Below are 26,586 nucleotides of genomic sequence, written 5' to 3'. Positions count from 1 at the left end.
ACAAACAAATAAATAAATAAAAACATGCCTCTATAAAAAAAAAAAAAAAACTATTAGAAAAAACAAAAAACAAAATCAACTAAGGACGACCTAAATTCTACCCCTTTCCAGACTTGGGACCAGAACCCAATGGGCTATTGCAGCCACTCTGGCTGCCAGATTGCCCAGCCAAACCCTTCCTAAGTGACATGCTCATCTACCTCACAGGAATGGGTGGGATCAAAACCCTGCAAGGCCTGAGCGGCCTTTATTATTACTGAGGCCAAAAATGGCTGTTTACCTCACCCAAAGCAGTGTCCACACTTAAAGTTCTAAACACAAACGATCCCAAGATATTGTCTTCCCACCACTGTGGCCCTGGAGCTCATGGCAGCCAGACTATAGGCCAGGATCCAACTCATGGAGGCAGCAGGAGATGAGTCCCAGGGCAAGTTAGGGTTAATTAGGCAGCTTCAGGCACAGTGCAGGCAGGGACCTTGGGAGAGTTAAAAGAAGTTTCTGAGATAAGGGCAGAGAAATTCAGGATGGCTAATGTGGGCAATAAATTTTAAGGCTAACTGGGACAGTAAATTTTAAGGACCTTAGCCTGGGGAAGTAAAAAGAGAAACTCTAAGATAAGAGCTGGGAAAATGGGCACATCTGTCCGGAGGAATATAGCCACTAGGAGAAAGAGCAGTCACAAAGTAGGATGATGAGATTTTAGAATAGAGAAAAAATGGCCCATAACTGTGATTTTTGCCCCTCCTCGGGATCGCTGCCTTGGAGTCTTTGTTCTTGTTCTTTTTCCTCTCAATAAACTTTTTCTGACATTCTTGAATAGTTTGCTTCTGCTTACTTATCTAAAAAGTCTGCAAATCCCTTTATTCGACTTGGTGGGACAAGAATCTGTGGTGGTTCAAGGGCTAAATTAACTGCGCACACGGGCTTCAGCAACAGAACAGGAGATGCTCACTCTAGCTGCCGAGATGCCCCAGCACAGCACCAGACAAACAACACTTGAAAACAGCCGCTACAGTGGCCAACATTCACGCACATTAGGGATTGGCCTGGCTCCAGGTCTTCACCTTCCCTTCCAGGCTGCAACAGCAGCAAAGCTGGGAACAGTTTCAGGCTCAGCTATCTGCAAAACCTCTGAACATTTCTTCTCTGAGGTTGGCTGCTGGAAGCCTCCCCACATCCTTCAGAGGCCTGCAACAGCTTTCTGGAAGATCGGCATGGTGGAGGCAGAAATGGCTGACCCCAGAATAGATGAAGATCCTAAAACGCTGAAATCCCCTCTGCTGAATCCTGGCGGCTGCTTCTGCAGTCTCTTATATTTCTTATCAAGTTGCCACACCCACTGATACTTTGTTTCTATTTCATTTGGGGCTATCAGTCCTCACCAGCACCCCTTTCCAGGGGATGCCACTTATAATAGTCTTGGGCTTCAGCCCCCTGTTACATTTGGTTATTTATAAGAAGATCTCCTGGGGACTGCATCTACCAAATTATAGTGCTAATGAGGTGATTTGGGATTAAGATTTTAGATAACATCAGGATGGGGGAGGTCACCAGAAAGACCTAACACCCCATTCAAGGTCTGAAATTTCACCCCTACCCACATGCCCTCTGTGATGGGAGAGGGTTGAGTATTAGGTTATAAAGACAGCTTATAACCTAATAAATTCCAGTTTGGACGAATAATTATATTTTATATTTTATTTCTACTATTCTTCTCTACCAAAAATTTTAAGAAACAGATTATTGTCCAGCTTCAGTTTGCCCTAGGACACTTTCCATTTGTTTAACCTTTTTTTTAAATACATCTTTGCAATCATGGTGGGAAAAATTTTGGGAGAAGTGATTTGTATCCACAGGGTGAGATTTTGAAAAACACATCTCCACTCATTTTTTGATCTAAATTTGAGACACACTCCACCTAGTGGGGCACCAGAGAGATGGCCTGGAGCACTTTTATTATTACATCACTCACCAAACTCTCCATATGTCTGCAACAGTCATTCAAAAACTGACTCCCCAGTGGCGCAGCAGGTTGAGCACAGCACTGTGAAGCTGTCAGCAGCCTCTGCAGTGTGGGTTCAATTCCTGGCCAGTCAGGGAGATACCCACATGGCATGGCAGACCTCGCCTGTCACACCGGCTGCTCCCCTCAGCAGTGTATTTCAGTCAGTCTGCCTGTTCTGTTCCTAGCTCTGTCTCTGGTGAATCCTCTCACCCCGCTCCCTCCCCCCCCAGCCCTGCACCTCTGGCCTATACCCCAGCTCTTGTATAAAAATAAATACATCTTTAAAAAAATTTTTTTTAATTAACAAAAACTAAAATCCTAAAACTGGGATTTTTTTTTTATTTGAAGAATAAAGGCTAAGTTAACTAGGACACAACAACAGAAACCCCTCAAATTTCTTTGAGTGTTCAGTGAGAAGTTTAAGAATATAATTTCTACATATTTTAACTGTCATTAGGACCTTCCCCTATTTTGAATCTGCAAAAATTTCTTAACTAAACCTCATGATTTTCATACACCTTTATTTTTATATCTCACTATGCATTCAAAGTAATGACTGCAAGATATTTTTATGCATTGAGTGGCAGTGAAAATCTATCTCATAATGTGATTTAAGCAAGGTCACATTCCATCACCCCTCACCTCACACCACATGATGCCTAGCAAATAGATGTGTGTCCATCTGCCTGGACCCACATATCCTGAAGAGTTGAGCCAAAATGAGCGATAACTTAAATCAGGTATTAGTTAACTGTAAAAACTAATTAAACAGAGGTGTGGGGTCTTAAGAAAGTAGTACAGTCAAATTAAAATGAGAGTTTGACCTAACATTGTATAGTTCACAGATTACGTATGGGTTTTTTTCCCCCCACATATATAAAGTAATATTAAAGAGAGTCCAATCTAATGTAATTTAGTCTTAAGATTTCTACTAAAGGCAACTATGAGAGAGCAAAATCTGGGGAATGGAATATTAACACAGCAAGCATTGTCAAGGCTAATTCAATTGCAAGCACAGTGGCCTTCACAGGTGTCAAAGCTGAATCTACAACATAAACACAGGTGCTGAAATCCCTGGGGAGACACAGAGTGTGAGGGTTCCCTGTGGTGGGTGTGCAGAACCCAAAAGTCTCCTTGGACCCTAGAAGGTTACTGTGAGCCACCATGCCCCAGGGTCAGATGCACAGGGCAGTGCAACCTGATTGTTGTTTTGAGGGTATTCTCTGTTACATGAGAGTGTCTAGAAATGTCCTCTACAGTGATTTCACCTGGGTGTTTGGCCGGGCAGCTTTCAAATGAATGGTCTCCTGGACAGTGAAGTTGGTGCAGAGGAAGGAGACCAAGTCCCTCCTACCTGAGCGGGTGAGGAGCAGGAGATCTGATGACACATAGTGGGGGTGGTGACCCTCCACTCAGTCTGACCCATCATGGCAGGACCTGTCATGTCCATTAAGAAATGATAGTTCATCATGTGGGTTATCTCCCCCAGGGGCTCCATCTACACAACCCCCCAGGGTCTGAAGAATCAAGTCCCCGATTCAGATTGCAGCTTGAGTGAGGCATCCGCCTCTTCCTCTGGTGGGAAGAGAAAACACCTTGTGAGAGCTAGAGGAGTTAGCCCATGAAGTCCTAACATCATCCCCTCATCCTGGACAACATGGAAGTTTCCAGAACTGTCAAGAAAGGAGATGAGAGGGGCTGGGCCAACCACCTACTGGATTTTGTCCTCTTCAGGGAACTTCCCCTCGGACGTTTGCTGGGAAGTGGGTTCCCATCACCAGAATTATAAGACCCTGAAGCAGCTTCATGTGACCATCCTCAGAATGGACAGGACAATTTGTTTGGAAGAGGAAGCACAAAACCCAGCAACCAGCCTGGGGAATCTGGAACAATGTCCTATTCCTTAGAAAGTTCTGGAATCAGGGAGTCTGAGTTGGCCATATCACAAACCTGCCCTCTAAGAGGTTCCTGAACTTCTTTACCCAACGGCCTGTCTCCCAGTTGTTCCTGGTGATCTGAGCAGCCTTGTCTGCTGCAGTCCAGAAATGCAGATCCTCATTCAGCAAAAGCACAAAGCTTGCTGGCTGACCGTGCGTCTGGGGTGTGCAGCAAGGAAGGGGGGTAAAACTGGGGAGGGAAGAGCACATCCATACGTTTCATGGATGATATGGTGGGAGAACTATGGGGATTACACCTGAAGAGAGAAACCAGTTGTTTTCAAAAACGAGTCACTGTTACGGAAACCCAGCTGCTTCAGCTGTGGGAGCCTGCGGGAGCAGTGGTGTTCTTTCAACCTGCCGCTCCACACAAGTCAATAGTGGTACCTGCCCCTCAGAGCCCAGTAACTGCCATTTTGTCAGTTGTGGGTAGTTGCCCCCCAGACCTTTTATGTAACAGTGTACTCCCTGGATCATGGCATAGACCTGTCAGGTGCAAACTATGAGCTGATTGGTGCTAAATGGTCCAAGCAGCCACAGGATTGAAAAACAGTCCAATCAGAATTTGTTATCAGGACTTAGCCGCCCCAGCAGTGGGAGCCCGCAGGAGCGACTGCTCCACCGCAAGTCTGTCGTGGCAGTTGCTCTTCAGAGTCCTTTTGTAACCGGTGACTGAAGCCATAGATTGTTACAGGTGGTGCCTCCTGGAAGGGGTTGTTGGTGAGGATAGATAGCCCCAGGGAAAATGGTAAAAAGTATCCCATTTTGGGGTGGGGCGAGTGATAAGAAATATAAGTGCATTTGGGGTTGTTTCCATAGCTTATGCCCCAAAATAGATGACTGGATCAAGATGCGGTATATGTACACAATGGAATATTACTCAGCAATCAAAAAAGATAAACACATGCCATTTGCAGCAACATGGATGGAGGTGGAAGGGATCATGCTCAGCAAAATAAGCCAGAATGAAAAAAGAAAAATACCAGATGCTGTCACTCGTAGCAGGAATTTAGAAAACCTAAATAAGGGACCAGGAAAAAGACTAATTATAACAAAGAAAAATTAAAATCAACAAGCAACTATGAACTGGAGACACACTACAGGGGGGATAGAAGGGAATAGGATCAAAACAAGGAGGGTGGGAATTGTATGGGGACTATAACCAAGAGGAAAATGCATACACTGTGCAAAAATGAAAAATGATGTAAAAAATATATAAAATTAAATTAAAAAAAGAAATATAAGTGACTGCAGAAGGGGACACAGATTCAGTCTTGAGGATTCCAAGTTTTTGGATCTTCAGCATTTGAGGTCAGCAGATTCCAGGCCCCATTGTACTGATCTTAAAGCAGGCTGTTGCAGGCCTCTGACGGTGGAGGCCTCCAGAAGCCAACCTCAGAAAGAAAAAGTTCTCCTTGCAAGTAGCCAAGCTACTGAAACTGTTCCCAGTTTTGGTAGTTACAGCCTGGCAGAAAGATGGAGGCCCAGGTGTCTCCTGAGCTGTGAGTGTGGCCATTGGTTGGGTCATTCAGCCACTGCAGCTGCTGTCTTGAGTGTTGCCGGTCTGCTGCTGACTGGGGTGTCCCAGCAGCTCTGTGAGTGTCTCCTGTTGCGTCTTCTGTTGTCTTTGTGAGTTGGAACCTGGCCTAGAGTCTGGCTGCTGCATGCTCCAGGTCAGCAGAGGCAGTAAGACACCATCATGGACACGTGGCCTATTGTTCGGGAGAGGAACTCTGCATCCTCAGTGGCGGTAAGACGCCATTTTAGCTGCTTTTGTTTAGGACTGGAAAACACCGAACACTGCTTTGGATGAGGTAAATGACTATTTGTGGTCTCAGAAACTCTTTGTTTTCCCTGGTATGTTAAATAAATCCCATCGTTGTTCCCTGAGCCTGAGTAGTCTTGCAATTTTGTGCACAGGTAAAGAACTCAGTGACTGGTAAACTATTTGGGCAGTGTCCTCAGGCAGTTTTAGTGCCCCTTGCTGCCCCTGTATGACTTTCATGTAACAGTGTATTTCTTGGATTGTGGAATGAACCATCAGGTGCTATAAGGTGATTGAAAAATGCTTCAATCAGACTTGTGAATAGGGCACCTTAAAGAGGATATAAGCCAGGGTCAGAGAGAGCAGAGGGAGACAACACCAGCCCATGAAGAAGATGGTTCCAGCCTCCAAAGGAAGAAGAAAGAAGGGGAAGACTCCATTCTTGACCTCTGAAGAAGAAAGAAGAAAAGAAGCATCCAGAAGTAGGGAAGAAAAGCCAAATACGTCTGTCAGAGACTGGGCCTCTGATCCTGTCTCTGACATTGCCTGAAAGGAGCACCAAAGGCCCTAGGCCTATTGTCTCAAAAAGCTGTTTGTTATTGGTATAACCCAACAACTCACAAAGAGCTGTTAGCACTAGGTGTCTCTGACACTGCCTCTGCTGGACCAGTAGTGACCATCACTACTGGCCAGTGCTGTCCAGCACTCCTGGTGACCAGTGGCGACCATCACTGATGCTATCTGGGTGAGATGGCCAACCACTTGGGGATATAGTAAGCTCTTTGTTTCCCCTGTTTGTAAAATAAACCCCATGGTTGTTGTTCCTAGAGCCTGAGGTCTCTCGCAATTGAGTGCTAAGGTGAGAACCCTCAGACAGTGACCTGTCCTCTCATTGGGCACTGTCCTTTGTTAGGCTAGAGTCCACAGGCCCCTATTGTGTGGGTGCTGTATTGCTTTAGCCCTTGGCTTTGGTTTTGGGCCCTTTGGCCTTTTGGGCCTTTTTTGATTGCTCTCTGGTCTCAGAGCCTGGGCAGGTGGGTAGCTGTTGAATCCCTTCATCTGGCCTCCTGCCTTGTTGCTCTGTTGCCTCTGTCTGCCCCTATTTCACAATAATGTAAGAAAATAAAATTGAAGTGGAGGGGTGTTAGTTCACTTGGAGCTCTTCCCTTTTCTCGTAATGTTCCTTTTATTTCTAAAACCCTATCATGGCCTCCCTGGTGGTGCAAGGGGTTAAGACACAACCTGTGAAGCTGTCTGCAGCCTCTGCAGCACAAGTTCGATCCCCAGCCGGTCGGGGAACAACCCATATGGCGCAGCAGAACTCTCCTGTCTCGCCCGCTGCTCCCCTCAGCAGTGTATTTCAGTCAGTCTGCCTGTTCTGCTTCCCACTCTGTCTCTGGTGAATCCTCTCACCCCCCACACCTCTGGCCTGTACCCAGCTCTTGTATACATAAATAAATAGATCTTTAAAAAAAATCCTATCGAACTTTGCCTATGCCTTTGAATGAAAAGAAAATCATTATGCTTGACTATTAAAATAAGACATTTTATGGCTTTAGTCTATTCCAGCAAGTAAAGGTCACAGAAGACAACATTTTAAAAAATTTAAGTTATATTTGTTTTATTAATAAAATTGAGATAGGAAAGAAATGTAAGTAACTTGCTACCATAATACTTTAACATACCCCAGGAGAGTATTGCTTTGAATTTTCTTCAAGATTTTGTGTTGTGTGTGATTTTTTGGTGTATGTGAAAAGTCTATAGAACCACAGCTTGAGAATGGGTGTGCTTGAGGTGACCCAGGACCCCCACATCTCATCGAAAGTGAAAAATAAGTGTTTATATCTGGTCCCCCCAACAATCAAAAATGAGGCACAATGCCTAGTGGGCCTCTTTGAACTGCAGAGACAACATAATTTTCATTTTGTGTACTACTGTAGTCCATTTATGGAGCCCATTAAAAAAAAATGAAGTAGGATTTTTTTTTTTTTTTTTTGTGGGACCCTCGCTGGTGGCCAGGGAATGAACACTCGGCTGCAGAGGCTGCGGGAAGCCTTTCAGCCCAGTGCTCAACTGCTGCGCCACCAGGGGAGGCCCAGTAGGATGTTTTAAAGTCATTGTGAAGAAATGTCAAACCAAATCCTTCATCTTACCTCATGTGAAAGGTCAACTGTGAGACATTCTAAACTTCAGGGAGGAGATGATATTTAGATTTCCAGTGATTCTCTGGGCACCCGTGACATTTTTTACATTGGGCTGCTGGATTGTAAAACGTCTACCCCTGACCAGTCCCCATTGCGGCTCCTCAGTGAGGAGCAGTTCCACTGGAGATTCCAATAACAGCTCCTCAACCACCTGCAGCCCCATATACATGGTTTACAGATAGTATTGCTGCCCAGGTCACCCAAGAGTGTAAGCCTGCCCTATTCTCACACCTAGAGGATTTGGACAGTGTTGGAGCTCCTGGTCCCCACGGAAGGCAGCATATTAGTACGTTCAGCATAGTCATACATCTGATGTCAGTGCTGGCAAAAGGAATGCCAACTACTTCATACGGTTTATCTTCACACCAAGAATGGCCTCAGCATCAGGAATCAGTACAGACAACGAATGTCAAGTCATGGAATCAGCTCAAGTCCCCTGAAACACATGAGTGGATAAAGAAATTGTGAAATATGTAATCTATGAAGTACAACACAGCTGCAGGAAAAAAGATGAAATAGTGGCACTTGGGACACAACAGATGGACCTTGAGGTGATCAAGTGAAATAAGTCAAAAAGTAAAAGACAGATCTCTGATCATTTCACTCATCTTGGGAATATAAATAACCGAAAAAAGTACACAGGCAAATTACAGTAGGAATAAATCTTGAACTCAGTGAAAAAATAGAATGGTTACAGAAGGGAGCCAAGGGGTGGGGAAGAAGTGAGTGAGGGAGACAAATGGAGTCTGGACAATGGTAGTTTGGTGGAGAGCGAGTGGCACATGTGCACATATGGAAACAAAAATAAATGTAAGAAAAAAATCAGGACAAAGCAGACACATTCATAGGAACAGGAGCCATCATTGCGGGGTAGCCAGTGCAGCATCAACTTCCAGCAGGGGCCTTCTATCAACATATCACTGTGACCTGACAAAACTTCTGATCACTCTTGTATTAAACAAGAAGATACTCATAAGGGAGGGAGCAAAAAACACCAAAAGCTTAATTTCTGCTTCTCCTGGACTAATAGTTCAGGAAATGTATTTAGATAAATGTAGAGAAAAACATATGCTAGAAACTGTCAACCATGATACTGAATTCTGTTGAGTTATAGCAATGGAGTTACTGTTCACACTTTATAGCTCCTGTAACAGAACAGTAGTGTAATAGCTCTTGACCTTTAGCAGTAGTGAAACCAAGCAAACTTTTGGTTGGTAGGTCCTCATCCAAATGCTTATGACTCCAGGACATGACTCAAAAACAGATACATGGAGAGAAGAAATAGCTGGGTTCATGAACAGGGAATAAGAAAAAAGAGAGCTAAAAGAGAGGTGAAAACCACAGATTGCACCTGTGGTTTAGAGTCAAGAGTCCAAACAGCAGCCAGTCATGTCAAGATGGCAGCTGGCCCACGAGAAGAGACTGAAAACAGACACATGTGGAGGAAGAACCCTATGGAATGTGAAGAGGTTTGCCTGATGAGACCTGAGGGCACATGACAGGAGCTGGCAAACCTCAGGAGGTTGGGTGGCTTCTGAAGTGGAAATCAGAGACCTGCAGGGTCTGGCATCAATCATCTACCACTACAGAGGAGAGAGAAGGAGAGAGAGAGAGCGCGAGCGTGAGCAGTGCTCCTTGGGGCTGTATCTAGACATCAGGCGACAGAATTCTTCCCCCTGTCCTGCTGTGTGAGGCACACAGCATTGCCTGGCTCCGTCTTGAGGACACAGGGTGGGGGGCAGCACAGGGCTCAGCTGCACCTGGCCATGCCTCTAAGCCAAGCCACTCCAGCAGTAGTGTTACAACTCTTGCTCACAGCTCTAGTATTACCACAGAAGTGTTACAGCAAACACTTATTGGGGCTTTAGTACTGTAGTCCTTGAAACACAAACTCAAGGAGCACTTGAACTGAATACCAAGGAGCACCACGGAAAGCCTGCTTATATAGACCAAAGAGGCGGGGCATGTTGGCTTTATGCAAACAAGGTTTTCAGTCAGTGTGATGCTGGTGGAAAGTTTGTCAACTGGGGATTGATGGAATTTCAAATCCTGGGCATGACTTACTGGTGTGGTTTCGTTTTCTACACATCCGTGCATGCCCCAACACGGCACATGCCTGGATGTGCCCAGGACCCAACCCTCCACTGCCCGATGGCTCCAGTTATTACTTGATGACTCCATGTTCAGTATCCTGACAGTGGTTTACAAGAAGGGGAAGGGGGAAAAGCACACACATTTTAGGTACAAGACATGTTTAGGTAGCACCATAAATACTCAGGGTTGGAAATGTCTGTATTACAATATACAGATGAGCTATCTTTAGATCAGTCCATCACTGATCAAAATAAAGATGTCACTTTTCTATGTTAACTTGAATTCCGGGCCTTGCTGGAGTCACCGAGAAAGGGACATTTCATGACCAGAGGGGATGCAGTGCCTTAGGTAATCATTTACACTGTGAGGCACTGAACTTTCACCTTCAGATGTTCTGAACAGATTGAGTATGGTAATAGCCCCTAAATTTTCTGAAGAACTTGAAGAGGAAAACAGAAAGTTTAAGTACACTTGGTGTGCCATGCATTTAAGTCTATTTAATCTGAAACAGAAAATAGAAAGCTGATTGCTAGACAATCGTGAAGTGATGTGGGCAAACTAAAACAAGTGGAGAATTAAGAGGAAGGGAATGCGTGGTGGTGCGATGTTGGCAAGGCAAGGGGACACGTGGGTGCATTAATTCATACATTCCCAGATATTTATTAGGTGCCTGCTATGTTCATCTACATGCAGAGGACTGGGGGAGAAGCAAAACACGCAAGGTCTTCTCTTTGGAGCTGAGGTGCTATTTGGAAGTCAGGTCATAAAGCAAACAAACAGGCAGAAAAGACTATTTGTAATGGTGCTAAATGCTAGAGAGAAAATAAGCAGGACAGCTTTGGGGGAGTGGTTAGGGAGACCATTGTAAGGGCAGTTCTGGATTAGGATTCATGACTCTGGTCTCTCATCCTACCCTCCTTGCATTAGATGACTCTGTGGAGATATGCTCAGGCCTAACCAATAACTAACTTTTCATTCACCGAATGTGAGTCACCATTTATAATGTGGTTATAGAAAATAATGCTGGAAAATGACCATTTTGTTCATTTTATTATCTATGCACTTTATTTTTTCTTAAAGATTTATTTACACAAGAACCTGGGTACAGGCCAGAGGTGAGGGTGAGAGGATTCACCAGAGACAGAGCTGGGAGCAGAATAAGTAGACTGATGAAATACAATGCTACGGGGAGCAGTGGGCAAGACAGGAGGAGTCTGCTCGCCATGTGGGTTGCTCCAAGGCCACTGGGATCCAGCCGGCACTGCAGAGGCTGCGGACAGCTTCACAGCGCTGTGCTCAACTGCCTGCTCCACTAGGGAGGCCCTATGAACTTTTCTAATGAGATGCAGAGTGAATAGGTTTTAAGAAGTGTAATATGCGTTATGGACTGCCTAATTCCTACTTTACACTAGTGCTCAGAAATATTTGCAGAAAGAAAGATTTCAAATTTATCATTGTCTTGATAATGTAAAAAAGAATTAAAATTGTAAAGAGAGATGTCTAAGTTAGGAATCTTTAACAAGAGTAAATCCTGCTCAGCTCCACCCTCCCTTGGGTGGGGCAGGGAACCTCCCCCTTTCCTGGGGACCACCCTGTTACACAACTACTACTTATATCCTTCACTGCAAGTGTCTAGATGTGTACCCACAGTCAGAGAAGCTGACTGTAGGGTAAATGGTTATCAGACTTTTCTGCCCTCCCACCATCAGGATTGCCCTGCCTGATGGGGCACCTGCAGTTGTTACATTGTTGTAAACTGTCTACTTTTGTGGGCCATGGGAGGAGTATTTGAGATAGTCACAGAGAGAAGCAGAAGCAGGAGAAAAGCAGGAGAGAAGAAGGAGAGAGAGAAGCCAGAGAAGCCCAGAGTGAAGACTTGCTGGGGGCCTGGAGGCCTACTGGCCTCCTGGTGCCCCAGAACCCCTGCCTGCCATGTACCTGGTTGCTACTCTATATGTAACAGCTCAATAAAATCCACTGAGAAACCCACTGAGGGTTCCAAGACTCTCCTTTACCCATCTGCTGGATCAGAAAACTTGCTCTGTGTCATTCCTGCCACGACAATTGGCGTAAGTCCACAGGATGTTCCGATGTAGACGGGTATGGAACCCTCCGAAGATGTCAGGAGGGACTGATTAGTAGACTGTGTTTGCCTGTGACAATGCTGGACGTGCCATGGCAGCACAGGTGGTGACCAGAGTCCAGGAGCCGTGGGAAGAGCTGGAGACACTGCAGAAGCACAGGAGGTGGACAAGGCCCGGGAGCTATGGGAGGAGACCTCGCCTGGAGGAGTGGTTGGCCTGAGAGAACCAGCCCAGGACCCCTGAGGCGGCAGAACCGTTGGGAAAGAAAGGACCATGATTCAGAGCTCACCAGTGCTGATGCAGGAAAAGACTGATGGACTGACAGTCCCACCAAAAGGTGGAGGAACTTTGGCAGGGTAATATTTTGTTTTGGGGACCCTGGGGGAGAATGGTATTGTTTGTACACCCCAGGAAATGGGAATCTGAGGGTGGCCAGTGGGCCTTGATGGCCAAAAGCAGCCTGTGTATTGCCTAGCAGCTAGGCAGAGAAAAAAAAGCCAATTTTGAGAAGGCAAAAGCTGGTGCTAAGTTGAGAAGCCCTGAGCGGCTGTTAAGCAGCCTTAGTATGCTGAAGACCAGTGAGTCTCTTAAAATCACCTGTGGGTAAAGCCCTGCTGATTCTTGAGTGAGGGTGAAGAACTGAAGAACCCGTCCTTGGGGGACAGGTGGGGAACGTGGCTTGGGGTGGAGCCCAAGCCAAGGAGGGGACCCAGGAGAGGCCACATGTAGAAGTTTGGATCCCTGACCCATGTGCTTGTGCAGTGGGTTGGCCTGAGTGCAGGGGTCTGCATGTCGCATTGGTGGCTGTGAAAGCCGAGTGTTGGAGTCACCGTAGACAGAAAACCCGGAGGGTTGGACGATTGATTACCCCCAAAGTATAGAATCGCCAATCCAAGAGTGAGTGCGTCGTGGGGGTGGATGCTGTGTGTGTCTTGTGGCCGAGACTACATCTGGATGGTTCCCCTCCCTTGTATGAGTAGTGCCTTCCGTGGCAGAAGTGGTGGATCATCTGCTGGTGCCAATAGTTGTCTTTTGCCACTAGGTTGGTGCCCTGCCTGGAATTATTTATGTTCTGTTGTATTGTTTCATTACTCAATTGTATTTTCTTTTGGTGGGCCATGGCTGCAGTATTTATGTTTGTTAAGGGAAAATTGTATATGCGTGTATATAGATTATATAGCAGAAAACCCTGAGGGGATGGATTGTAGGGTAAATGGTTTTTCAGGCTTTTCTTCCCTCCCATCATTAGGATTGCCCTGCCTGATGCAGTACCCACAGTTGTTATATTGTTGCAAACTGTCTTGTTTACTTCTGTAAACAAGGAGGAGTGTTGATAGAGTCAGGGAGAGAAGCAGAGGCACCGGAGAAAGCCAGAGAAGCCCAGACTGAAGACTTACCTGGGGCCTGGAGGCCTGCCTTGTGTGTGGTGGTGTACCGGGTTGCTGCAATGCACATAAAGAGCAATAAAAGCCTGAGAAACCCACCGAGGGCTCCAGGACTCTCCTTTACCGCTCCGCCAGATCATAGAGAACCTGTTCAGTGCCCGTCCTGCCACTACACTGACCCATCAGCGCTCAGGACCTGAGTCAGTTGTGGAACTCCTGTCCCCTAGTGAAGAAATGTATCAATATTTTGGGGGCTACAGAACTCACAGAGGCAGAGAACAGGAAGGACTCCTGCCTGTTACATGGAATGCATCTTGCACCATTTTTCTCACCCCCACTTACATGCAGCCACCTTGGGTTACAAGTCCCAGTGTGCCAGGAGAGAGAGAAGCCAGAGAAGACTTCCACGTGGGGAAGCTACTGGGAGCTAAGGGCAGAGCTGAGCTGCCAGGTGAATCTATAAAACACAGAAAGCAGGTGGGCTCTGGGTGCTTCTCTGGCTTTGACTTGCACCCAGGGACTTTAGGGGACTTGGACAAAGATTTGGGGAACAGAGACATGTGAGTGAGAGACACATGGAGAGACTGTCCTTGGCAGAGATAACGGCACCCATTCTTTTGATCTGAAGTTTTGCATCTCTCCTTTTGTCCCATATTTGCCTGGTCCCTTTTGTCCCATTCCTGTGATTTTTCCCCATCCCTACAATTCCCTGCCAGAGGGTGCCTTGGATTTGGGGTAAGCTTTCAGGCCTCAGTGTCCCTGCTTCCAGGTACTCTGTTCAGCTGAGCATTTGCCCACAAAAGGATGTGGGCAAATTTAGGGAGTTTTATTAGGACTATTATTAGGAATATCCTTTCTTCTTTTTATGTGCCCACTAATTCTATTAACGATCTATCACACTGAGAGTATGCTTCCTTCATCTTTGTACAGCAGATGGCAGAATTGCTTTAGCGTATGCATCCCTTAAAAGCTTGGTGTCCCTAGGTGCCCCTTGGTGCTGTCTCTCACACTTTGTATATGTCCAGATCATTCAAACAGACAGCACCTCTATGCCTTTGGATCCAACAAAACAGAATCTGTTATCACATCCATTTTACAGAAAAGACACCTGAGGCCCTCTAGAGCTTAAGTAACATAGCTAAAAAGAAGCAAAATGAGTACCTGAACCAAAGTCCTTGACTCTAGTTTCCATGCTTGTGAAGTAACTCATGCTACTTTTACATGGAGCAGCTCTGAGAAGAGAGGAAAATAAACAGACTTTCCAAAAGGAAAGTTAGAAACATGTGGTAAGGAAAATTATAGGGTTGTGGCAACCTTCCAGACCTTAGAATGTTCTAAGAAAAACTGTGGATTTGAGTCACATAATTCTAGGGTGATGCAATTGCTGTCAATTCTCTTGCAGTGCAAATGTGTCATTTAACTCCTTCAAATCTAAAATTTGGTGTGTCCTTCGCTCACCAATCAGTGAATGAGTTGATATGTCATGATCTTAAGGAAAAGACAAGACCTTCCAAGGGACCCTCACTTTCATGGGATACCTACAATAATCAAGTTTATAGAAACAACATAGAATACAGGCCTCCTGTGACTAAGGGAGGTAGGAAGGGGATGTTATTATTTAATAGGTAGAGTTTTATTAGGGATGGTGAAAATGTTTTGAATATAGTTAATGGTAATGGTCACATGACATTATGAATACATTTAATGGCACTGGATTTGTGAATATTAGAAATGATACCTGTTATACATATTTTGTACAATATTGATGAATTAGCTAATCGATTAATTGGCATCTCCCAAATTTTGCCATTTTTATGTTTTTGTAGAAAATTATAAATGTAAATTATAATCTGAAATATAGGGACGTGACGTGGATATGCACAGATAAATACTACAGTCTATAATCATGCAAGTATTCACTATATAGTGATCATCTACTGTGTGCAAAGCATACATTATGCTATAACCTGGGGCGTGAAACATTAAAAAAGGGATGATTGTTAGATTGTATTCTGAAGATAGAGATGGCAGATTTAGCAAATAAAAATACAGGATGTCCAGTTACATTTGAATTTCAGATAAATAACAAATAAAATATCCCATGCAATATTTGGGATGTACTTTTACTAATTTTTTTTTTTTTTAAATAGAGGCATGTTTTATTTATTTATTTGTTTGTTTGTTTGCTTGTTTTCTTTATACATGCACTGGGTACAGTCAGAAGCACGGGAGGGCGAGAGAATTCACCAGAGCCAGAGCGGGGAGCAGAGCAGGCAGAATGACGAAGTACACTGCTGAGGGGAGCAGCGGGCGGCAGGAGAGGTCTGCGCGCCATGTGGGACCCTCCTCCGGTGGCCGGGGAGCAGCCGGGGATCGAACCGGTGCCGCAGAGGCCGCGGGCAGCCTCGCAACCCAGCGCTCAACCAGCTGCGCCACCGGGGAGGCCCTACTAATTTTTTTTTAAAGATTTATTTATACAAGCACTGGGTACAGGCCAGAGGCGCGGTGGGGGTGGGGTGAGAGAATTCACCAGAGACAGAGCAAGGAGCAGAACAAACAGGCAGAAGGACAAAAGTACACTGCTGAGGGGAGCAGCAGGCGAGGCAGGAGAGGTCTGCCTCACCATGTGGGAATCTCCCTGGCCACTCGGGAATCGAACCAGCGCTGCAGAGGCTGTGGACAACTTCACAGTACAGAAGGAGGTAAGAGATATTCAGCAGCCACATAATGCAAAGAACAATGAATCATGCATCAGAAGGGCTGTGAGAATTTGGTAGAAATATATATGAAGTTATTAAGCAGAGAAAACGGGATATTTTTCTTATTTTATTGTTTTTCTTCCTCTCTCACCCATTTTTTGACAAACACGTTTCTCTGTTGCTTACTCAGTATATTATTGTTCCATACATAGCTGATAAACAGTTTTGTTTCAGGGTCAGAGTAATGAATCAGACCCTGTTTTGCTTTCATGGGGTTCACAGTTTAGACAGCAGAAAACAGTGGAAAAAATAGAACAAAAGAACTTAGGACAGTGATAATGATGCAGAAGGGAAACCAAGGGCTGTGAAGATGAGTGATTGTGGAGGCTGCATTAGGGTATCAAGAAAGGACATTGAGAAACAGACATTCAGCTAAAAGCTTCAGTTAATGTCAGGGAATAGCAGGCAAAGGGGACAGTAAAGATCTTGAGGCAGGAACAGAAAGTAGGTAAAAGAGCATGAAGTATAATTACACACAGTGCATTGTCTTTAGACAGTTGTTTATTCTCCTTTTGCTTCTTTTTCTCACTCTTATTTATTTATTCATTTATGTTTGTTTATACAAGAACCGGGGTACAGGCCAGACGCATGGGAGGGTGAGAGGATTCACCAGAGACAGAGCGGGGAACAGAACAGGCAGACTGACGAAATTACACTGCTGAGGGTGTTAGGGAGAAATGATGTCCTGAGTTAATCCCATACAGGCTTTGTGGACCCCACCCCAACTCCAGACTAAAGCCATCAAGACATTGGGAAAGACAAATCCCATCACCATCAAGGGAGGGTGGCTGGGACCTGAGGGTGGAGTTGGGCAGCCAGGTTGGATATAAAAACCAAACACGTGGGCCTTGGGGTCTCTCTGGCTCTCGATCGCTCGCCTCCTGGCTTCACCGCTCCTGGCTGGTGGCCAACTCTGAGAGCGCCATTTTGGGATTCCTAATCGGCGGATTGGGTAGGACTCATTTAAAACTTTGTCTCCTACTTTTCTCCCAGAGCTGTACATTTCCTCATTTCCCCTTCCCTTGTAAATAAACCTTTTATTAACCTTTCACGTGTGCCTGCAGTAGAGCATTGATAAGTCCTTTTAAGCGCGCGGGTGAGGACCCACAGTCAGGCACCCCGTTTTGTATCGGGGTTGCTCTACAACAAGGGCAGTGGGAGAGACAGGAGAAGTCTGCCCCGCCATGTGCGACCCTCGCCAGCCAGGATCGAACCCGCGCTGCAGAGGCTGCGGACAGCTTCACAGCGCAGTGCTCAACCACCTGCGCCACCAGGGGAGGTCCTCTCACTCTTTAATTGAAGGGAGTTTCAATGGAAAATGGGTACATGATGGGTAACAGAAAAAAAGGTGACAAAACTGGACATTTCAATAGTCCACAAACAATTAGACTACATGATTTCTAGGAACCATTTCAAACCCAAGTTTCTAAGACTTTATTTTCCAAGAAAAATAATAGTTAAAATCTCAATCACAATATATGATGTCATTTACATCTGTTATCTCCTTCAATCCTTTACTAAATCAGAATTCTCTTATTACCATCTCCATTTTATGGATTCAGACACTGAGATTCAGAGAGTTGACCCAACCAAGACTGAGACTGGAAGCTTTGTCACTTTGCTTTACTAGCTGTATTTTAAAAGACATCAGGAAGCATGAATATCAGGGTGGCCTGACTCACCATGAGAAAAATCTCTAAGAAAAAGAATTACGCCTAATTCCTGAGGGATGACGGTCAAAATAAGGGGGGGGTGGGGTGGGAATTGTATGGGGACTATAACCAAAATGAAAATGCATACATTGTGCAAAAATGAAAAATGATGTCAAAAATATATAAAATAAAAATTAAAAAATGTACAAGGTAAACAGTGATGAGTTAGTTAGGTGGGGGGGGGGGGGTAGAAGGCCGGAACAAAGGCAGTCACTGTTTATGTTGAGGGGGGAGCGGGTTGCAATTTTTGAAAAATATTTCCAGCTAAGTGCTTCTTGGAAGTATGGGATTTGTAAAATGGGAATTACAGCGTTTATGTCTCAGGCCTGTGATTAAAAAGTTAAGATGTCCACAGCCACTGCAGCACGAGTTCCATCCCCAGCCAGGGAGCTACCCCCATGGCGCAGCAGACCTCTCCTGCCTCATCCGCTGGGCGCCAAACTGTTGTAGAGCAGCCCCAATACAAAACGGGGTGCCTGACTGTGGGTCCTCACTTGTGTGCTTAAAAGGACTTATCAATGTTTTCCTGTAGGCACACGTGAAAGGTTCATAAAAGGTTTATTTATAAGGGAAGGGGAAATGAGGAAATGTACAGCTTAGGGAGAAAAGTGGGAGACAAAGTTTTAAATGAGTTTTACCCGATCCGCCAATTAGGAATCCCAAAATGGCACTCTGAGAGCTGGCCGCAAGCCAGGAGCCCTAAAGCCAGGAGGCAAGCCAGCCCAAGGCCCACGTGTTTGGTTTTTATACCTAACCTGACTGCTTAACTCCACCCTCAGGTCCCAGCCACCCTCCCTTTGGTGGTGACGGGATTTGTCTTTTTTAATGTCTTGATGGCTTTAGTCTGGAGATTAGCTCAGGACATCCTCTCCCCCTAACACCCTCAGCAGTGTGTTTCAGTCACTCTGCCTGTTCTGTTCCCCACTCTGTCTCTGGTGAATCCTCTCACACACACCCCCCAATCTCTGGCCTGTACCCCAGTTCTTGTATATATAAATAAATAAATCTTTTTTAAAAAAAAGAAAAAGAAAAGTTAAAAAGAAAAATCACTGTTTTGTTTAAAAAAAAAAAAAAAAAAGGCCCTACGAAACCGCTAGAGGAAGAGGGGGAAACGCCGCTCACGGGGGGACGGTGACCCCGGGGGACACTGCTCCGGGCGGAAGGAAGAGTCTGCTGAAAACTGCCCGGGCGGAAACGGTGGTCGCGGAGGACCTTGGGTCCTACAGGAACCCCGACGGGGGAGGGAGGGGTACCGTTACCCTGGCAACCGCGCGCGCCCGGGGGCGGAGGCAGTGGCGGAAGGCGGGGCGCCGGCGGGCACGGGCGGGGCGTCGGGCGGAAGTGGGCCTCGGCCGCTGCGGGCCCGGGAAGATGCGCCCTCTCGTGAGGCTGTGGCTGCGCCTCGGCCTGTGCGGCCTCCTGCTGGGGCAGGCGCAGGCCCCGAGCCCCGGGGGCCGCCGGAGCGGAGTCGGCCGTACGCGGTGCTGCGTGGGCAGAACCTGGGTGAGCGGCTGCGGGCTGGCCGGCGGCGGGGTCGGGCCTGGGCTGCCTCCGCGCCGTGCACCTGGCGGGAGAAGCGTCGGCGCGGGGATTGCAGGGGTGACCCTCTCTGCGAAGGTTTGGGCAGAAGACCTGGGCTTTGCCGTTCAGCACCAGGCCTAGCACACAGCAGGCGCTCGATATGTGCTGGCTGCGTGAAGGACCTGTTAGCCGGGAGACCTGGGTGTTAGTCTGGGGCCTCCTCCCCGCGGCCCTGGATGCGCAGCAAGGCGCGTCCTATATACACTCCCCCCCCCTTTCCTTATGGGATCAGCAGTCGTAAGGGCGATTGACGTTTGGTGGGCATTTTTCTGTACACCTTGTTTTCTTTGAGCTTCACAGTAACTTGGCGAGAAAGATGATTTTCCCATTTATTTTACAGGTAAGGAAAATGAAATTCAGGCAGTTGTTTGTCCAGGGTTACACAGCTAGGAAGTGGTGGAAGTCAGCACTAGGACCTAAGTGTTGTGGAGCTTGAGGGAATCCTTTCAACACACATACAGATACACAGGACTACATATATACAATTGGGAGTGCGTGGCTTTGAAAGGTGCAGGAAGCTTAAAACTTGGCAAACTTTTGCAATAACTGCCTCTTGTTTCTCTAAAGTGTACCACTGTGACTCATCAGTACTTCTGTCTCCAACGTTGCCATGTAATATCATTTCTGCATAATTTTAAGACTGTATATGAGCTAGTCATAATATGTCCCTAGCACTCTGCTAAGTGGTTTACAGACAGTTTCCTGCTTAGTCCTTTTGAACGGGGTTCCTCAACCCTGAGAATTACATACATGTTGGGCTAGGTAATTCTGTGTTGAGATAGGGGAGGGGAGACACACTAACCTGAGCGCTGAGATGTTCAGAAGCATGCCCAGCCTTTACCAGCCAGGTGCCAGTACCACACCCCACTCCCAGTTCAGAGTTTCAGAATATCTCCAGACATTGCCAAGTGTCCACTGGGGGCAAAATCCCCCTGGTTAAGAACTCCGCAAAGAGTGGTCTACAGATCAGTGTGGTCCTGCAAACTGTGTTATCTGCAAAGATGCCACTACAAAAATTGAGAGTTTCTGATATTGTTGCAGCATCCAAGCAACTAGAGACCAACTCATTCTAGGCAACCCTGAACTGGAATGCTTGCAGGTGCAGGGTGCTGCTTATTACCGTGCCTGGTAGGATTATACAGTGGCCGGGGCAGTCTAAAAATTACCAAAACTAGCCCTTTACCTCAGATAATTTGAGAAACACTGCCCTAGACAATCCTGTGCAGTGGGTGTTTGTTTATTTCCATTTTTCCAGAAGAGGAAACAGATGCAGGACACTTAGGCAACTTACCTAAGGTCACATAAGCCCTGTAGATGGGAACCCAGGTACTCTGACCCCAAATGCTGAATTCTTGACCACTATGGTGTGCTGCCCATCATCTCATAAAAATGACTTTCACCTGTCCTGTGCTTATATACCCAGTGTTGAGCCCTTTTCATATGGTAATATTTCAGCCTCAAGAAACCCTTGTGAAGTGGATTTTGTTGACCCCCATTTTATAGATACAGTGATCATCAGGAACGACCTACATAGTCTTAAGATTTTGCCTGGGCCTGCCACTCAGGCTGCTAACACCACATGCAAAGTGTGACTAACACACTTGCAAAATGTGGGAGAGAAAAAAGGAGGAAGCCCAGGCCTCACTGGTTTCACAGGGGGTTAAGTCTAGCACTTTGAAGCTATCAGCAGCCACTGCAGCATGAGTTTGAATCAATCCCTGACCAGGAAGCAACCCACATGGTGCAGCAGACCTCTCCTGTCTTGCTCACTGCTCCCCTCAGCAGTGTGTTTCAGTCAGTCTGCCTGTTCAGCTCCCCACTCTGTCTCTGGTAAATCCTCTCACCACCACCCCCTCATCTCTGGCCTAAACCCCAGTTCTATATGCATAAATAAATAAAATCTTTTTAAAAAAGAGGAAGCCTGTAAGAATTTCTCCAACCCCAATTGCGCAGCTATCCAAGTGGATATTGTGTATCTAACAGCTTTTTAAAATTTGCTTTATTTATTTTAAAGACTTCCATTCCCAGTTCTAGTCCCCAATATTCCTGCTTTGGGAGTTTTCTTTTTTTTTTTCAGAGCCCTTACAAAATACAAAATGCAAGAAAATGGTTTAAATGGACTAAGGCAACTGGTTCCAACTGCAGTCAGATCCCTGGAAACTTGCAGAATTCAGGAGTTTGAAAATTAAAGCAGGTGTTTCACTGACGGGTTATTTTGAGATAATGACATTTAGGTTGTGTTAGTTGATTTTGGAAAACAGGAACCTTTAAATTTACTTCCAACCCTTTGGAGTAAGGACACATTGTCTTAGTTATCTTCTTCATCCTTCCTCTCTGTCACCAAAAGAAGATATTTTTATGTGCTCAGTTTTAAAAAACTGGGTTAAATGGCAAGGATTGGGTGGAGGTGTTGGGTAGGGAGTCCCAGGTAGCCCCAAATCACTGACTTAAATAAAACTGGTCAGATCCTGGTTTTTCGAGGGAACAGTAACCAGACTGGAGAATAACCATGGTTAGGCCCCAGCTGGAGCCTGAGAGAGGCCCACATACTTACACATAAACTTACATTTGCTTGTTAAAGTAACATCTTTTTAAACCTCTCCCAAAATCTCTGAGAAAATGAAACAGAATTGCACATCATTTCCACTCTGATGCTAATTATGATAGTTTAATGCCCAGGTCATTATAGGTAATCCTGTGCCAGGACTCATCTTGTGTCATCAGTAGTAGGCCCCATATCTCACTTGAGCACCTTGGAAATTTTAGATGAGACGTCTGCTCTCAACAACTTTTTAAGTTTGTGAGGTTAGTTAATTGCTTCTTTCAGCTAGCGGTCCATGCCAGGACTCCTGAGGAGACCGCAATACTCTGTTGACTGTCCAGTTTTTATGAATAGTTCTAAAGATGTAGTTGGGCTCCCTGCTGCCGTTTTGTCTTGTAATCAGATGGCTCGCCACACAGCAGCCAAGGGATCTCTTCCCCCAGCTAAATCAGATCAGTCACTCTTTGCCTATAACCCTCTCTTTAAACACAAAATCTGTTTCCTTCATTGTCCTCAAGGCTCTGTATGAAGTGACTCCAGCCTTCCTCTGTCTTCATTTCCTATGTTTCCTTCACTCTCCACTGCTACACTCGCATCCACCCTGTTCATTGGCTTCTGGATTTTTGGTGCCAGGCCATTGTTGGGCCAGCAGTGCCTTCCCTCCAGACCTTTCCTGAAGGTCTTAGCTTGTGTGTCACCTCCTCAAGTGCTTCCTTTGCACCCTACTTACTGTTGCCTCACTCCTCCATCACCGCACTTAAAGCCTTGTGAAATACTCCTGTTTGTTTACCCCACACCTGGCAGTGGTGTGGTTCCTGGGACTGGGTGGCATTTGGCAATCACTGTCAGTGAATGGATGACTTCAAGACCCCGCGGCTGCCATGAGGAAGTAACCTGTTTTCATTTTGCAGTGTTGCTGGGCACCATCTTCAGCATCCTCTTGGTGACTGTGATCCTGATGGCATTTTGCGTCTACAAGCCCATTCGGCGTCGGTGACAGCTGAGCAAGCAAGTTCTTCCACAAGTATTTGGGAACAGATTAAGTTGTGTTATATACAGGTTGGTGGAGAAGTTGGAATCAGGACTTTCTTCTTGGAAACGACCTATGATCTGGACAGTTGGTAAATACAAAATGGTTTAGATAAGACATCTAGCAATTACTTTTTCCTAACACTGTAATGCAAGTAATCAGCCCCTGAGTCTGCTTCTCAATGTTTTTTTTAATCTGGCTATACTTGTCAACAGTAAGATCTGAAGCTCCAAGTTTCAGTGTAAAGATGGAGTATGTTCATGAGAAAGCAAACACAATAGCTCTGTGTGTGATGTAACAAGCCATGCTGGAAAGACCTAATCATCAATGTTTGATAATATTAACAAGAGTAAGGCTTAATATATAGACATTTCCCACTTAAGAACTGTTTGGTCACAGTGGGTTAAGACTCAGTGTTTTTAACTAGAGTTGATCTAGAACACACTGGTTGCAAAGCAGTGTCAGCTATGGGACCCTCAGGCCATCATTGTTTGTGCTGCATGGAGCTCTGCCCACAGGTGCCCTCATTGACGTAGGCTTGCATCAGATAGGCCGGTTACCATGTGCACCCCTGGGCTGGAAGGCTCTGGGGTCAGACCAGAAATGTGTACCTGTTGGCCCATAGGAGAAAGAACTCCAGACACATTGATCTCACTTGTGTTGTACTCAAGTCTTTCGAACCCATGACCTAAAACTTGTGGCAGCTTTTCAGATTTGGAGTCTAAAAGAGACTCCAAAGGAGCTTCAACTGTGGGTGGGGTGGGAGGGGAGGTGCAGGGACCCCCAAGTGCATGCTCACTGTGCCCAGCCAGGCAGGTGTGTGTTTACATACATTCAATTACATTTAATTTCAACTTTGAAAATGCTGCTGTTAGCTTGCACTGTTGTTGAACTGGATTTCCCCCCTGAAGTGATACTTTCATACTAACAAAGTTGTTATCAGTATTTATTTTATTTTAATGGTGCTAGGTTTAATTTTCTGTTATTAAATTGAAAGTCTTGGGCTTCATTCAAGCACAACACTGGTTTCTTTTTCTTTAAACAACCCGCACTTAATGTGAAGTAATTAACATGGGATACTGTAATTGCTTGACTTCAGAATTTTGTTGAAACCCTACCATTGAGCCATTAAAATGTTCATTGCTCTGTGCTGTTAAGCAGATTTTCAATTAAAATCCTGCATGCTATTGTACTCCTAGTCGTTGTTTTCCAAGGGTTTACAATACAGGTGTGTGTTTGAATCCAATTTAACCTCTCAAGGAAGCACTGTGAAGTGGAATTTTAAATTTTATATGTGAAATTGATAGGGGGAAAGGATGTCCTGAGCAGACTCCACGCAGGCTTTGTGGACTCTACCCCCACCACACTGGGAACTACAAATCCCATGATCACCAATGGGAAGGTTGCGAGGACCTGAGGGCAGAGTTAAACAGCTAGGCTCTCTGGGCGTTTGGCCAGGAGGTCGCTGGCTTGGCCATGAGGCGTGCTAGGTTTTTGCCAGCTCAGCGGGTCATTGGGATTCCAGGTCAGCGGAATGGGTAGGACGCATTTACGAACTTATCTCCCTCTTTTTCTCCCTGAGTTATTCATTTCCCATTTCCCCTTCCCTTGTAAATAAACCTTTTATCAACCTTTTGTGTGTGTCTGCAGTTTAGCATTAATAAGTCCCCTTTAAGCACGGGGGTCAGGACCCACAGTCAGGCAACCCCAGTTTATATCGATGTTTGCCCTGTAACAAAAACAACTCTTCGCCTCAAGGCAGAGTTCAGGAAACTGGGCCATAGTAAGCCTCTCAGGCAGGACCAGGTGTCAGGAAACATGGATTCTTGACCCAGTTCCAGTTCACAACAGGTTAACTTTTTCCGAGCATTTTGCTCATTTATAAATGGTGATATACACACTCTTTAACTTTGTTAGATACAGTGAAGATCAAATGACACGAAAAGGAATACAAAGGAAGGTGGGGCCACCATGGCAGACGTGCCCCATGGCAGCTTGTAGTGTTCGACTGGAGGGAGGAGGAACAGGGTGGAGTCTGAGACTGACATTGACAGAGTTAAGTCCCTGGAGTGCACATCCTTACCTTATCTGGTATTTCACATTTTGATAATTATGCCTAAAAATGTATCGCCATTTTGGGATTTTGAAAGAAAACAATAGAAATCTGCCAGGCCCTTGTAACCTGCCGCTGCTGCTCAGTAAACACCGCTGTAGGGAAAATGAGTGAAAAATCAGGCTTTCTAGGCCCTCCCCTCATTAGCATCTATGACCAGGACCTGTGGTCTTGCACATACACCTGTAATTATGGACACCTGGGCCCAGAGAGCACGGGGCTTGCATATATGTAAGTGGGGACACCTGTTTCAAGGGGTGAGGGGATATAAAGGTGGTGTCACTTTGAGGCGGGACTACAAAGGGAGAAGACAGCCAGAGAAATAGAGAAAGCCGGTCTCCTGGTTCAGCATGTGTTTATGTAAAGGGGTCACCTATGCCAAGGGGCGAGGTCACAAGGGCAGCATCTCTCTGAGGCAGAATGACAGAGGGAGAGTCAGAGAAATAGAGAAAGCAGGTCTGCCCTGATTCAGCATTAAAGGCCTATAAAAATCTACCAAAGGCTCCAAATATCTTTTTGTCTGTGAGAACTGACAATGAACCTACTTGGCCTGGGATGGTTGCAAAACCAGCCGGACAGGAGGAGCATGTTCCAGATTCCTGAAACAACCTTGCAGTAGTTACTCCACACACAAATCCAGAACCCAGCCAACTTCTTCATTCCAACATTGCCATCTGTTCCTATGAGATTTCAAGCTAAAGTAGGACAAAGAATCATCTTGATAGACAGATTATAACCAAGATATGAGTAAAGAAGGATGAAAACATAACTCTGGGGTGGGAGAGAATTACACGAAAACTTCTATGTGCCAGAGACTGGCCAACCAATACTTTCAAGAAGAATTATTTTCCTGACCATCCTTCGGAGTGTGGGGGAACGCAGAAGCCAAACCCAAGACCTTATAAACAGAACCCTTATTCGGCATACCTGTCATGTACTGCAGTGAACACATTCAATTAATTTATACCAAACACAAGTTATTTTAGCAAACACTAATCTTAACTTTCATTTAAGTTGAGATTAAGAAGCCTACCGGTGCTGCTTGAGATGTAGGAATTCAGAACTCATGACACTTTTTCTTAGCTGAACCCAGTTGGAAATCCATATATATATACTAGACATGTGTCTAGCTTAGGCTTTGACTACCATCGCTTGCTGCATTGCAGTCCTTTGAAGTTGCCGTAGTCCAACTTATCACCTTGTCATCTGCATTCAGCAGGAAATGACCCAATTGATGGTTATGGTCTTTGCCTTTCTGGTCATTATTTAGAGCAGACTCGCCTTCCATACTGTACATTATGTATGGCATAACAGGCTTGTTTATGGAGGAGTGTTGCAGGAACCTTGTTATAATTAGTTCCTAGCAGTGTCTTAC

General features: G+C 45.6%; 1 protein-coding gene across 1 annotated transcript; it reads left to right on the top strand.

The window, feature by feature from the left end:
* Positions 1-19,315: 19,315 nt before the first annotated feature.
* CUNH12orf76 (chromosome unknown C12orf76 homolog) lies at positions 19,316-26,545 on the top strand. The gene is given in 3 exon segments (XM_054695190.1): positions 19,316-19,392; positions 19,395-19,448; positions 22,980-26,545. Coding segments are annotated over 3 exon segments (216 nt in total). The 5' UTR covers position 19,316; the 3' UTR covers positions 23,066-26,545.
* Positions 26,546-26,586: the final 41 nt, after the last annotated feature.

This window comes from Talpa occidentalis, unplaced genomic scaffold (genome assembly GCF_014898055.3).
Source record: "Talpa occidentalis isolate TD23 unplaced genomic scaffold, MPIMG_talOcc4v2.1 talOcc4.14, whole genome shotgun sequence".
NCBI lineage: Eukaryota > Metazoa > Chordata > Mammalia > Eulipotyphla > Talpidae > Talpa > Talpa occidentalis.
The sequence above is the reverse complement of the archived record's forward strand: the minus strand, read 5'-3'. Positions and strand labels throughout refer to the sequence as shown.